This window comes from Tiliqua scincoides, chromosome 3 (assembly GCF_035046505.1).
Source record: "Tiliqua scincoides isolate rTilSci1 chromosome 3, rTilSci1.hap2, whole genome shotgun sequence".
Classification (NCBI taxonomy): domain Eukaryota; kingdom Metazoa; phylum Chordata; class Lepidosauria; order Squamata; family Scincidae; genus Tiliqua; species Tiliqua scincoides.
Genome location: NC_089823.1, coordinates 155,133,625 through 155,148,600, shown reverse-complemented (window position 1 = coordinate 155,148,600; position 14,976 = coordinate 155,133,625). Strand labels below are relative to the sequence as shown.

The 14,976-nt window shown below is 44.2% G+C and overlaps 1 protein-coding gene across 1 annotated transcript in view; it reads left to right on the top strand.

The window, feature by feature from the left end:
- MICU1 (mitochondrial calcium uptake 1) overlaps window positions 1-14,976 on the top strand; it is a 171,302-nt gene that overhangs the window by 15,375 nt on the left and 140,951 nt on the right. Inside the window, exon 2 of the mRNA XM_066620365.1 lies at window positions 10,620-10,781. Within this exon, the coding sequence (XP_066476462.1) occupies window positions 10,621-10,781 (161 nt within the window). The 5' untranslated portion in view covers window position 10,620. The remainder of the gene's footprint in view (window positions 1-10,619; window positions 10,782-14,976) is intronic.

The following is a 14,976-nucleotide window of genomic DNA, read 5'->3' as shown; positions in this document are numbered from 1 at the left end:
AGCTACTGCCAATCAGAATAGGCTGTTCTGGGCTACATGGGCCAATGGTTAGACTCAGTATTGCAACTTCTCTTGTGGGCAGAAATTAGGTGTGAGATTTTTTGTGGGACATTCCTATCTTTGTTGCTGTTCCCATTTAGCCATATATTTGTGTGATTGCTGGTGGGTGAATTATATGTTCATTAACATACGTGTATGTGCAAAGATCCTGTTTCCGGCTGCATGTGCTGACCCTATGCCAACATAATTCATTATAAAGGCACCTGGTGGGACCAGGGCCAGCCTTGCTAGGAAGTGACCTGAAACAGTTGCATGGAGCGGCACTGTTTGAGGGGCTGGAAATGGATGAGCCATATATCCCACCTGTCTGCTGCACTCTCTAGCCTGTCACTTCACTAGGGCTCTGTTTCTCTTCTGACTTTCTGAGGACAAGAAGTCCTCAGAGGGCTTCAGAGGGCTTCAGAGGGTCGCAGCAGCAGTGGTCTCCTTCTCCCATCTGCACTGGTGAAGGGAGAGAGGGAAGAAAAAAAGTTGCTGCAGCTACATGTTGCCTATTCTAGTCTACTTTAGTGCATTGTAAGCACTCAGTAGGCAGGGAGAGGTGATCTGGAGCCCACCTCCCTTTCCATTCGTTTACCAGAAGCACAGTGCACAACCTCCATGCTAATTCTGTTTCCAATGAACAGCAGCAGCATGGAGAGGGGGGTCTGCAATTAGCACTCCTGGAAAGTGAAGGGAAGGGGGTGAGTGGACACCACATTGCTTATTCCTGCCCACTTAGTGCTTTGTAAGCATGAGTGGGGAGAGGCGATTTGGAGCCAATGCAACTTCTTATCTTTTCCATTTCCCTTCTCTCTCCAGCAGCACTTTTATTATCTGTTGAAAGCAGTGCTGGAGGGAGGAGGAGGGGTAATAACATGGCTGCAGCTTATGCCCACCCGTCCACCCACTTGCTTGCCTTCCATTCCCCCTCATCTGTGGGGAGGGGGCACACATCTGAGGTGTGGTGTTTTGTGGAGTGGTTCAGGGAGTGTGAGGGCATGGGCTGCCTCTGGGTGGGTCAAGCCCGCTTGAAGCTCCAGTTCTTTCACGTTGCATCGACTGCACACATTTAGAACTTCTTTATTTTCCTGAACTTCTTTCTATTACAACCAAGGAAGCTGGAATTGAAGATTCTTTTCCCCCTGTAAAAGCATGGGTTTGAGTTCAGTCTGGCGCCTCTGAGCTTCATTTTTATAAATTTCCCTGCATCTGATTTTGCTGCCATTGCAGCTCTTCTTTTCCCATTTGACAAGTTCCCAGGTCCCACTGCGTGATTTGTCTCCAGGAGGAAGAAAGGGCAAGCCCCTCTTGAGCTTTCGAACTACCCAGGAATACACTATTGGTTTCAGTGAGATCTATGTCAATATATAGATTGAAGCTAAATATCACAAAGGCTGGCTGAGAGTGCAAGTAATCTCTGGCTTTCAAAAAACCTTGTCCCTCCTGTCTGCCTTTCTATACCTAGTCATCATCCCCAGCATGTTCCTGGTATTTTGAAATGAATGAATGTTAGTTACTATTGCAAGCCTTTCTATGGAACCATGCTAGTGACCCTTTAAGGATAAGGGTCTCATTGCCAGTAATGGACCCATTAAGTGGATAGTCACCGAAATGGATATGCCTTCTGTCTCTACAGTGAGTCAGAGTGGTGTAATGTGTTGCCGTGGGGCCAAGAAGGCACAAGTTCAAAATATCTTTTTGTCACAAAGCTTGATAGGTGACATTTGCACATGTCATTTGTGCTCACTTTCTCTCTCATCCGAGGCTACCATACAGGATTGTTGTGAGGGTAGGTCCCCACCGTTGTTCCACAGAAAAGACCCTCAGTGGGTTAAACACCATATCTGCTTTTTTTATTATTTATGAAATATATATCCTGCCTTTCCTATGCCAAAGCAAAGCCAAAGGTGGCTTACCAACACTCCAAAATAAAGTGCAAAGTGTAACAGATAAGAAGTATTAAAAACATTAATTTTAACATTAAACAGTGAAACATAAATACAAAGCAAGACTTAACACACATCATTGAGCCATTGGGGAACAAATGCGTCCAGGGTGGATTGTCACAGCAAAGTCAAAAGTCACAGCAGTATTTCAGAGGTGCAGAGGGCCCGTATCTGCTCAGCAACCAAATGCCAGATATGCCAAATGCCAGGTATGTTTTGAGCACTCGCCAAAAAGCCATGAGGGAGGGAGTGCCCTGAGCTCCTTGAAAGAAGGGCAGTGGCGTATCAGTACAACAGATATGTATATACTCCTGCTCAGCTTAACCCTCAGAGTGGGTTTTCAGTGATAGGACACAGTTCTGGAATATGAAAAGTAATAAAAGAGAAGGCCTTTGAGAAATGCCAAAGGCTTTTTCTTCACCACAGAGTAACTATAATCAGCTTCCATACACCTGGTGAGAGAGGGAAGGACATTCCTGTGTGGTCTTATGCCTTTGCATCTCTGCTTTTTCAGGACTAAAGCTCTATACCACAGTTTCTGCCCTCACACCACCCCCACTGCCTCCCCCAGCAGCCGTTTCTCTGGCACCAATACAGACTAGTTTTGAGGAGGCTGCTGGGAGTAGGGCTGCTGGACTCCTATTTCCTTCATGACTTTCTTTTCCTTGGGGTAAGCCGTCAAGAGAAGCTGCTTTGCTCTCTTCCCCTACGGTGCATGTTTGCTTCAGAGCTCCGCGGCTGACCAAGCCAGGCTGCTTGCCGGAGCTGCAGTGCAGTGTGGCACAAGTTGCTGCAAAAGGATTCATCAGCTGCTAAAAAGGCAGGGAGGAGCTCCCTTCAGTGGCTTTCCTATTCAGAAAGCACGTCTCCTCTGCTAGAAGGCTCTTGTGTGAGAGAGGCCCCTTCAGATAATGAGGCTAATGCAGCAGCACTGAGGTTTGCTCTTTTCACAAACTCTTCTCTCTCTTCCAAGTCAACCATACCGTTGTGCTCTTTTTTTCTCCCTGCCTTCCTCTTTGAAAAGGCCACTTGTGGAGAAGTCGACCAAGCTTAGCATATCTTGCAGAAATATAACTGGGGCTAAATAAATATGGTCTTGAGGGAAGTTCCAGGAGGGTATAAGGCCTGCCGCTCAGAATATCGCTTCCTTTTTTACTCTAGAGCAGGGGTGTCCAAACCTTTTGGCAGGAGGGCCACATCATCTCTGACACTGTGTTGGGGGCCAGGAAAAAATAATTAATTTACATTTCAAATTTGAATAAATGAATCTATCAGAGATGGAACTTATATGAATGAATGAAGGTTTTACAACAGCTCAAGACCTATAAAAGGCCTTGTACAAAGCAAGGCCAACCTTTCCTGCACTGCCACTGCTGCATAACAGATGTGAAAAAGCAAGCAGTGGAAGGATCCCTTGTCCCACAGTTCACAGGAGAGGTCAAACAGTTGCCCTCACACTGAGAGCAGTTTTGTCAGGCCAGCGTGTGCTTCAGCAAGTCTTTGGAGGGCCAGAGGCTCATTGGAGACTGGGGATTCCCCACCGGCCAGATTGGGAGTCCCTGAGGGCTGCAAGTGGACCCCGGGCAGTGGTTTGGGCACCTCTGCTCTAGAGCAGTGGCTTCCAGCTTCATCCACCAGTTGCTTCACCATTTTTTACATTTTGTACTGAGAACTTAACCCATGCATGTGCTACTCCCAAAATGTGGTCTGAATAAATTTTAGATGTTTTATAAAACTTGCGTATTTCCTCTTGTGGTGAGCTTGCATAATTTGACTTTTCAGGTTGTCAAATGTTGTGTTTTTTTTACTAGCAATAAACTAGGACTGTGCGTGTGTGTGTTGGACTGATGCGGATGTAATGCTGCCAGTTGCATAACCATGGTTACGCAAATCGGGAACTGGCTGAGAGATGGCATGCTCTCTTTTTCTGTTCTTTTGGAGTACAGATTCACATTTCAGGGTCTAACTGTGATGGTATTACTGTTAACTGCAGGTATTTAACTAGTCTCACTCCTTAAGGCATGATGTGAAAACATGACTGGTTTCAGTTTATTGCTTAAGTAGGAACTGTAATTGGGGCCAGCAATGGAACACTGGTTCTCTGGAAAGGAGATAAGTGGGGAAGAACGTGCAATCCTGTGCAAACTTCTGTTAACAATGGCTGAACAATTCGGCAGCATTACTCTGCACCACATCAGAATGATTCATGTGCTCACGTTCTTGTGTAAATGCCAGCAGTGTGTTCCCTTATATAGACTTGTTACATGTGGATATGTCTACATGCGTGTAAACATAATACCATACTTGCAAAGACTTTGCTTTCAAAGTTAGGGAACTGAGCTTGCATCTGTCAGATTAAAGAAAGCACATGCTGGGAACTTCTGTCCGAACTGGGGGCGGTCCTGCATTTTTTTAAGCTTGTGTTGACATAGGTTGCCAGTCTGGACTTCAAAGGCAATATAGGTTTTGGTATTATTGGAAGTCTTAGGAAGTAATCTTATAAAGTGCAGAGCTGCCTGCCAAGTAGCTGTGTGGAAGAGGCCAAGAGTACCTAATGTATTGTCAGGCCTATGATGAAGAATGAACAAATTGGACAGAGCAAGGGGTCTGCTGAAAAATGCTGCATGTGAATAAACTGCTTTTAAAAATAGCACACTACTGACTAAGCTCACTGGCTGCTTTGGATACTTAAAAAAAAAACCCCAAATGAAATTCACTTTTGCAAAAAAAAAGTGATGTCTTCAAATTTGGCTTTCCTTACTTGAATTAATGTAATTCAAGTTTGTCCATCATAGGCTTCATTCAGCAGTATCATGCTTTTCAAGGCTTCACTGGTCCCTACCGCCTTCAAACACAAGAGCTTAGGAGAGCAGTGGGGTTTGAGGAAGCGTAATGAGAAAGAGGCATTTGGTGCTCAAGGAAAAGGCAAATGTTTCAGATGTTAGTGTGGGGAAAAGCTTGAAAGCTGTGAACAGCTGTGTTGCTTAACTTTCGCCTTCCCTTTTTTCTCTACCTGCAACTTGTTTTCTTCAAGCCTGTCTACCTCCACCCCCTCACACTTTATTTCTAGAACTGTATCAGGGGTTCCTGATACATCCCAGTAGACTCTCTAAGTTTTTTTTATGAAATCCAGTATTTGTCTCTGTTTCGCTTGTAATTATCCCTTTTATGACTCCCTTGTCTTTCAGCTATGTGGCTAAGGATGATGTACTAAAAGTGGTATGTTTGTCTAATTGACCCCAGAGCCTTCAGACATTGTGATACTTCACTGCTCTAGTCCGCTTAAATATTGGTGGTTCTCTCAGAAGTTTATAGTAATCTTTGGAACTATAAGAAACCCCACTGGCTGAAGTCTTGTTTGCAGGCTTGTTCTGGTAGAGATTTGTGCAGTAGCTTTTAGATCTATGGCTGCAGCTTTGTTGTGACTGTGATTTCTTGGTTAGCCAAAAAAAAAAAAATTACCTTAAGGGTAGGTGTAAATTTTATTCAGTTAAATCCCACAATCTCTTAACCATGTTTAAGAAATTGGGAGTGCATACTCTTTCCTCTTCCTCCTGACATGAATTTCTTTTCCTGTTTCAGCAATAACCAATGTGTATCATCTTCACCAAAGTCAATGCTATTCATGGTTAACTGCAATCCTGCTGCAATGGTAGGAACCAGGGTCAGAAGCCAGTTTGTTAACCATAGTTAACTTACAGCTCAATCCTATCCAACTTTCTAGTATTGATGCAACTGCAATGCAGCCCGGGCGTAAGGGAACAAAATGTTCCCAAACCTTAAGGAGGCCTCTTTGATTGCATCCCAAACACAGGAAGCAGTGCATATCCCATATGCACAGCAGCACCAGCACTGGAAAATTGGATAAGAATTGGGCTGTTAGTTGATAATGCTAATCATGGTTAATTCCCAAAAAGCAAGTGAAGGAGGAGCAGTACTTGGGCATGCATAGTGCTCTTGATCTCTTAACCTTGGCTAAGAGATTGGGGGACCATATATCTTCACTATACCTAAGGTGTGGTGGTGGTGGTAATGATAGTAGATTCATTTTTATCATGGAAGTGTGGCAAATGTTCTATATAAGTGGAAAAGGTAGTAAAATTCCATTTCACATTTCAGGTCTCTGTTTGCATCATCATCATCATCATCATCATCATCATTAACAGTATTTATATACCGCTTTTCAACAAAAAGTTCACAAAGCGGTTTACAGAGAAAAATCAAATAATTAATGGCTCCCTGTCCCAATAGGGCTCACAATCCAAAAAGATGCAAAAGAACACCAGCAGGAAGCCACTAGAAAAGACACTGCTGGGGTGAGGAGGGCCAGTTACTCTCCCCCTGCTAAAAAAAGAGGAGCACCCACTTGAAAAAGTGCCTCTTACTCAGTTAGCAGAGGTATTAGATAAGTGCTTTTCATTTATTGGTTCTTTGTGGTATGGCAGGTGGTATTATTATTATTATTATTATTATTATTATTATTATTATTATTATTATTATTAACAACTTTATTTCTAACCCACCTTTCTCCCCAAAGGGACCCAAGGCAGCTTACAACAGTGGTTAAAAACATAAATTAAAAACACAATTTAAAATACAAGATAAAAACATATTTGCAAAACACATCTTAAAAACGGCAGTGAGGTGGAAGTGTAAGAGCAGAGAGCAGCAGTTTATAAAAGGATCCAGGCCTGTAACCAGGTGTTAAAAAGGTATTAAAATATGTTAAAAAATGATGTTAAAAAGCCCAGGAACTCTTGTCTAAACAGAAGAGTCTTCAGGCCTCGCTGAAAATTTTCAAGAGAGGGAGCAGTTCATAAGTCAAGGGAGAGGGAATTCCATAGCGTTGGTGCCACTACTGAGAAGGACCTATTTCTTGCTGCTGCCCCACGTACCTCCTTGGGTGGTGGCACTTGTAAAAAGTCCTTCTCTGATGACCTAAGAGGTCAAGCTGGATTGTATGGGAGTAAGCAATCTCTAAGATACCCTGGCCCAGAGCAGTATAGGGCTTTAAATGTCAAAACCAGCACCTTGAATTGGGCCCGGAAACGAATGGGCAGCCAGTGCAGCCGCTGGAACAGCGGTCCGACCAAAGTCAAACTGCCTACCTCCAGTAACTACACGGGCTGCCGTGTTCTGCACTAATTGCAGTATCCGAACCGTCTTCAAGGGCAGCCCCACATAGAGCACATTACAATAGTCTAACCTCGATGTCACCATGGCACAGATCACCTTGGCCAGGTTTGCACAATCCAAGTATGGCTGCAGCTGGCGCAAAGCTGAGCAGAGGCCCCCCTGACCACAGCCACCACCTGGGAATCCAGGAGCAGCTGTGAGTCCAGGTGGACCCCCAAGCTGCGGACCTGCTCCTTCAGGGAGAGTGCAACCACATTCAGTGCAAGTCGAAACTCTAGCACCTGCCTTGAGGATTTCCAAATGAGGAGAGCCTCTGTCTTACCCAGATTTAACTTCAACTTGTTAGCCCTCATCCAGATCCTCACTATCTCCAGACAGTGCTCCAGGATCTCAACCGCCACCCTGGAGACTGGAGGAAAGGAGAGATAGAGCTGGGTGTCATCAGCATATTGATGGCACCCCACTCCAAACCCCCGGATGACCTCTCCCAGCGGTTTCATGTAGATGTTAAATAGCATGGGGGGCAGAATTGAACCCTGTGGCACCCCGCACCTCAAGGGCCAGGGTGTCGAACAGGCATCCCCCAGCACAACCATCTGGGACCGAACCTCCAAGTAGGAGCAGAACCACTGTAAAACAGTGCCTCCAACTCCCAACTTGGCCAATTGGCCCAGAAGGATACCATGTTGATGGTATTGAAAGCCACTGAGAGGTGCAGCGGGACCAACTGGGACACACTTCCTCTGTCCAGTCCCCGGCGTAGGTCATCCACCAAGGCGGTTTAAGTCCCAAAGCACGGCCTGAAACCAGATTGAAAAGGATCCAGATAATCCGCTTCATGAGTTGAGACACCACCACTCGCTCAACCACTTTGCCCAGAAACAGGATGTTGGAGACTGGCCAGTAGTTGCCTAATTCAGTGGAATCCAGGGAGGGCCTCTTCAGGAGGGCTGAACCACCGCCTGTTTCAAAGCTAGTGGTAACGTCCCCTCCATCAAAGAAGAGTTGACCACCCTCCCTGTCCACTCAGCCAGCCCCCCCCCCCCGGGCAGCTGTTATTAGCCAAGCTGGGCAAGGGTCAAGTAGGCAGGCAGATGGCCTCACGCTCCAAAGGAGTCTGTCCACATCCTCAGGCTTTACAAGCTGAAAAGAATCCCACAACACCGGAAAACAGTTGCCAAGGAGATATCACCAGGCATTGTCACGGCGGCATCCAAGTTGTGACAAATACGATCTATTTTATCTGCAAAATGTTTTGCAAACATGTCGCAGCGGCTGACCGTGTGTTCTGCCTGGTCTGCTGGAGGGGCCTGATGGAGGAGACCTTGAACCACACGGAACAGCTCTGCTGGATGCTTCTCAGCAGACGCAATGGTAGCAGAGAAGAAAGATCTCTTCGCTGCTACCACCACCACGGAATAAGCTCTGTAGTGAGCTCTACTCCATGTCCGATTGGATTCATCACAAGTTTTCTGCCACCGTTGCTCTAGAAGCCTACCCTGCCGCTTCATCATTTGCAGCTCCTCAGTGAACCAAGGAGCCGCTCTGAGCGACTTGGCAGAGGTCGCTCCGGAGCAATCTCATCCACTGCCCTGGTCATTTTCCCCATTCCAGAGGTCAACCAGGGCCTCAGATGAGATGCCAGTCTTGGCAGTGGGAAAATCCCCCAGAGCCCTCAGGAAACCTTCTGGATCCATTAGCCTCCATTAGGTGGAACTTGGTCCCATTTCCATTGTGACCACTTAACACTGCCCTGCCTGACCCACCCTCATAAACTGGAGATGGCTGATGGTGCTTTCAAAGTGGGTATCTAGGAAAGGTAGTACTTACAAAAAGAGACAGTTGAAAAGCCAGCATTAGATTATAGCTTTATGATTAAAATGGTTTAGACCTATGGGTATTCTACAAGATGGAAACACTGCATCTCAGAGTAAAGGTGCTTACATATTGAAGTCATTATTATTTCAAATGTTTCCATTTTTGCAGTTCCCACAGGTGCTTTTTAAAATGTTGTTTGTGCTTAGACACATTTTTTCCACTTTAAAGGCTTCACGTTTTAAATAACACTTAGATCAGTAGCCAACTTTCCACTTTCTTTCAGACAGTCATCTGGCCAGTGAACTAAAGGTTGTTGGTTATAAAATATGAGCTTCAAGATGTAGAAGATCTTAATTACAGATGAGTATTAGCCAGGCTCATTAGTTTTGGATGTTGCAGAGAGGTCCTCTGAAGCAAAATGGTAGCTAATGTTCCCTAAGATACAAAGTCTAGATAAGAAGCAACTGCCATAATCTACAGTGTTTTATTTCAATGACTTTTCCCCCTAAGTGTATCTAAAGGAAAATAAATGTTTTGAAAATCAGAATATGATTTTCATGAGGGATGTTGGGCAGAAACTTGGAAAAACTGATGCTGGAGTCTTCTTGTGATACTTGTTGGAGCTATCAACCCTGCAGCTCTTAGGAACTTGCAAAGTCTTAATAGTTCTATACTGCTGTCTTAATGTTTCTCCATAGTGGCAGACAGAGGTGTTGAGGGTGAAATCTGTTGCTGTTTGTTGTGTGGTTGACAACACCATTGTAGTAATAAGGTTGTGACACAAGTGCTAAATAGCAGTCTCTATCATAAGATCAGCAACAAGCATTCAGACTTAATAGCAGATGTTGCATCCAGTAACTGTGTAATGTAGGTCATGGCTTTATGTTGTCAGGATCCACCAGTGTACAGAGCCTCTTGGTCAGTACTCTGGTGCCTCTTGTACTGTAACATTGTTATCCCTATTCTCATCTAACTTCAGTCTCTCAGGTAGTCCATTTATTTGGCCTGGCCTAGCCATTCATCTCCCCCCCCCCCCAAGTCCACCTTGAGTCTTGGTGTGGACACTGACCAGAATCCAGTTTTGCACTGGCTTCATACTTTTGCTTCAGATGTCATTTGCTGCCAACCTGCTGCCTTATCCCTTCCAGTCTGGTATCATCTGTATGGTAGTGTTCATTAAATTGAATCTGCCTGCATTTTCATTCCAGCCATTGCCCCTTAGACAGACTTTACATTTTGGACCCCAGGTTGTCATTGACTCTGCCTTGGGAGGTGACCTGCCATTTCTCAGCACTTCGTACAACTTTGGTGTCACTCCTTTTGTGAGGTGCTCATGACTGATACTTCAGAAGTTGCACTTCAGCTTCTCTGGGTTTGGGTGCCTAAACCCCAGCACCACTGTGTGTGTGTTTTGCTCCTAAATTAGAGCAGAAACTTTTACTGCTTTTGGAAGGTAACTGCTCATTGGGTGCCCTTTGGGGAGAAAGGCGGATCACAAGTCCAATAAATAAATAAATAAATAAATTTCCTATTCTCCTCACTTGATGTCTGCTGCTAATTTGTGAACTTCAAAGGAGATGAAAGATACAGTTCTTTAAATAAACCTGATTGACTGTAATAAAATCAGAATGTCTTTTGAGCTGCATTTCTCACCATACTCTTTGCTTTTCTTTGCAGAATGTTTCGCTTTCGTCTTCTTCCTGCTGTGGCGGGCTTAGCTGCCGTTTCTAGGAGACGCTATGGAACAGCCCAGTCTATCCGTAGTAGGCGCAGGCTGATGATGGTGGCTTTTGTAGGCACAACAGCAGTAACGGCAAGTGCTGGACTTCTGTGGAAGAGGTAGGTGCTCTCTACTGCTGCTTTCTTTGGTTTTAGAACATGGTATCAGACTGTTCTTAAATCATGAATAAAATGGTTCGTAACAGTAAAGAAGCAGTTTTTGAGTAGGTCTTACTTTCTGACTGCACTATGTAGTTGGCACTGTTGTAGTTCTGTTGGAGATGGGAGAGAAGCTGTTAAGTGAGCTGGGCCGGGCCAGAGATTCTCTACGACTCATCATCAGTGATTCTCTGCAACTTCATTGCTGTTTATTGACTTTTATTTTAGGGACTGCTTACCAACCTTAAAATGGCAAGTGAGCTATTCTGAGCTAGTTGCAGAGTGGCCTTTTTTCAGTGGTACTTTGTGTTATGAAAACTGAAATAGACTAGGGTTCAAATTCTTACAGAAATCTAGACACTATCATATGGATAATTTTCTGTAGTAATATCTAGTTCTGAGGTGCCAGATCTGGAGACAGGGGTGAGCAGTGAGGTGGCTAAGTTTGCAGATGACACCAAACTTTTCCGAGTGGTGAAGACCAGAAGTGATTGAGCTCCAGAAGGATCTCTTCAAACTGGCAGAATGGGCAGCAAAACAGCAGATGCATTTCAATGTAAGTAAGTGTAAAGTCATGCACATTGGGGCAAAAAATCAAAACTTCACATATAGGCTGATGGGTTCTGAGCTGTCTGTGACAGATCAGGAGAGAGATCTTGGGGTGGTGGTGGACAGGTCGATGAAAGCGTCGACCCAATGTGCAGCGGCAGTGAAGAAGGCCAATTCTATGCTTGGGATCATTGGAAAAGGTATTGAGAACAAAATAGCTAATATTGTAATGCCGTTGTACAAATTGATGGTAAGGCCACACCTGGAGTATTGTGTCCAGTTGTGGTCACCGCATCTCAAAAAGGACAGAGTGGAAATGGCAAAGGTGCAAAAGAGAGCGACTAAGATGATTACGGGGCTGGGGCACCTTCCTTATGAGGAAAGGCTATGGCATTTGGGCCTCTTCAGGCTAGAAAAGAGGCGCCTGAGGGGGAACATGATTGAGACATACAAAATTATGTATGGGAAGGATAAAGTGGATAGAGAGATGCTCTTTACACTCTCACATAACACCAGAACCAGGGGACATCCACTAAAATTGAGTGTTGGGAGGGTTAGGACAGACAAAAGAAAATATTTCTTTACTCAGCATGTGGTCGGTCTGTGGAACTCCTTGCCACAGGATGTGGTGACGGCATCTGGCCTGGATGCCTTTAAAAGGGGATTGGACAAGTTTCTGGAGAAAAAATCCATTATGGGTTCAAGCCATGATGTGTATGTGCAACCTCCTGATTTTAGAAATGGGCTATGTCAGATGCAAGGGAGGACACCAGGATGCAGGTCTCTTGTTATCAGGTGTGCTCCCTGGGGCATTTGGTGGGCCACTGTGAGATACAGGAAGCTGGACTAGATGGGCCTATGGCCTGATCCAGTGGGGCTGTTCTTATGTTCTTATAATGCTAATCTCATTGTCACTTATTTTAATCCAGTGTTACTGTGAACTCTAATTGTAACTATTTAAACCAGTGTTTCTCAAACTGTGGGTTGGACCTCACTAGGTACGTCGCATGAGCCAATCTTCAGTGGGTCCCCATTCAGTATTTTATTTTTAATATATTAGACTTGATGCTACCATGATATGTGACTGCATTTGGGGAAATGTTCCAGACCTGTACTTTGAACATGCTACTATATATATTATTTTAACAATGGTAGTAAATGGAACTTGCTCCTAGGTAAGTGCGGGTAGGATTGCAGCCTAGGATTACTAAAAAATTTCCTATTTGATTATGTTCTGGTCATGACATCACTTCTGGTGGCTCTCATTTTGAAAAGTGGGTCCCTATGCTAAATGTGGGAGAACCACTGATTTAAACCTTTCTTATAACCAGATCACGCAAACTAATGTGAGCATCTTTCACCTCTTCAGTAAGACGCACTAACATGGACTTTGATGCATCTCCAAAGGAAGAGAATTCCACCTTTGAGCAACCAATAACAATGACTCACTCTGCTTCCTTGAGGTCCTGACTTAACTCATAGTTGGTAAAATTAAGTGTGGGTTCCTCCTTGCTCTTAAGAGGTCATGATGGAATGTGGGGGCAGATGGCACACCTCAAAAGCACTGGAGTCAAAGTGAAGTCCGGAATTCCTTGCATGCTAGAATGCAGAGTCAGAGGTATCTCAAGGTTATGTAAACTTCTAGCAAGGGGTTGGTTCCTTCTTGTTGAGAACAGTAGCTAATTTAGCGTGAGACTTTGTATAAATTATCTTCTGGGAAGTTCACTTGCTGCAGAGATGATATAACACAACGCTTGTTTTCTCTCAATTAGTTAAGCAAATATACTTTCATTGCTGAATGAATTCATGCTGTGCTGCAAAGCTGCAGCCTCCTGAGGGGTGGGAGGCTTGATTTCTGTCTTTTCGAAGAGCTTCTCTTGAATCGTGCAGAGCAGGCTGCCTGTGAGGATATGTGACACTAATAAGGAGTACATGGCTTCCAATATTCTGGTTAACCTTGGATAGTCTATTTTTGGAGTTGTGGCACTTAATCAAGAGTTCAATGAAAAGCCCCATTATAGTATTCCTTGTCAGCTGCAGGGCAGGGGGCTCCCTTCTGCCTGAAGATGAATTAGATTTGTGAGGGTTTATTTTTTTAACAGCAATTAGTACAGCTTCTTACAGAAAAGATACTTGTTTTCATTGCTCTGAAAGGTGCTGTATTTCCCCCCCCCCTTGGTTTCTCTGGATCTTATATCACTTGTTAATCTGGATCAGAAAGTACATTTACAGTCAAGATTATCTTAAGCCACACAAGTGTTTTCCATGTTTGTGGGATCAGATCTGAACATGAAACTTACATATGTGCCTAGCATATTCTTGCTAGGCAGCTTGACTTCTGCAATTGCAGAAATGGAGTCGCAGCTCCTGCTCCAGACAGCTACGTTTGAGTGTTTGTCCAGTTTCTCATATTTTCCTGTGAGTAAACCTCACTGAAGAAAATGGCATTTACTTCTGAGTAGATATGCATAGAACTGTGCAGAAGTGTCCAAAATATTAACTAGTGCTTGATATGTAGTTCTCCCAACTATCAGAGCCTGAGCCACCCTGCAACCTCTGAGAAGGGGAAGTGACAGGTAAGTTCAAATCTCCTGACTCTCATCTGGTGTCATGTGAGAGGTCTCAATTCTTGGTTTCATTTTCACAATGTCTGCTGGAAAATCTTAAGGCAAGAAACTCTCGGAACCATCAGTCGTTCTTGGCTGTGTGCCTGGTATAAAAATACTTGAACGCTCCCTAATTGCAACAGTGATGATTAGGAAGTGCAGTAAAGGTTGCTAGTCGGCTATTTTAAGTAGTAACTGGGTACCACAGTGCTTTTCCAAAGTTATCAGAATGTAGTTTTACAAATTTATATTCCACCTTTTCATTTGTTACAAAACATTCAACATGACCATGTTACCCAAACATTCTCAGTTGTAATTACTGTACAACATCTGTGTGAAAAATGTAGCTGTGGTTTCATGATTTGCTGAGTTGGTTTTCTCTGGTGCTAAGGGTTCAGAAAGCTTTGAAGGACACTATGAAAGTCTAAGGTATTGCTTGCTGGCAGTTCTTCTCATATCTGTTAAGTACCAGGGGGAATCTGTAGCGTCAGTTACAGGCTAATAGACAATATTAGGAGGTTACCCGGGAAAAGCAGAAGCCCTTTCAGTGTGCGAAAGAATCAGTTTGGAAGCATCTGATTCAAAGGATAGGTATTGCCTAGCCCTGGCCTGGCAGAGAAATTCTATTATGCATGTTTGAATATTTATGGCTATGCATGTTTGGTGACTCATTCGGAAATCACTAGCATAATTGGTGTTTTATTATTAGAACGAGGTAAGCTTTGAGGTGTGGTGACTGCTGTGCCAGTTTCTTCACCTGAAGCGGGAAAGCGCTGCAAGTAATTCCAGGATGAAAATGTTCATGCTCACCTCTCTGCTACAAATGCAATTCCTTTGAGCTCCTTAGTTCTTGAATGTCACTCTTCGTTCTGTCCATCTGAGTTTTACAGAGCAGCATGGGCGCCCTCTGGTGGATAACTTGGAACCTAACTTCCAGCGTGTCCTATGATGGTGATAGTAGAGAGTTGAATGAGTGCTTATAAGCTACATGCATGTGCAGA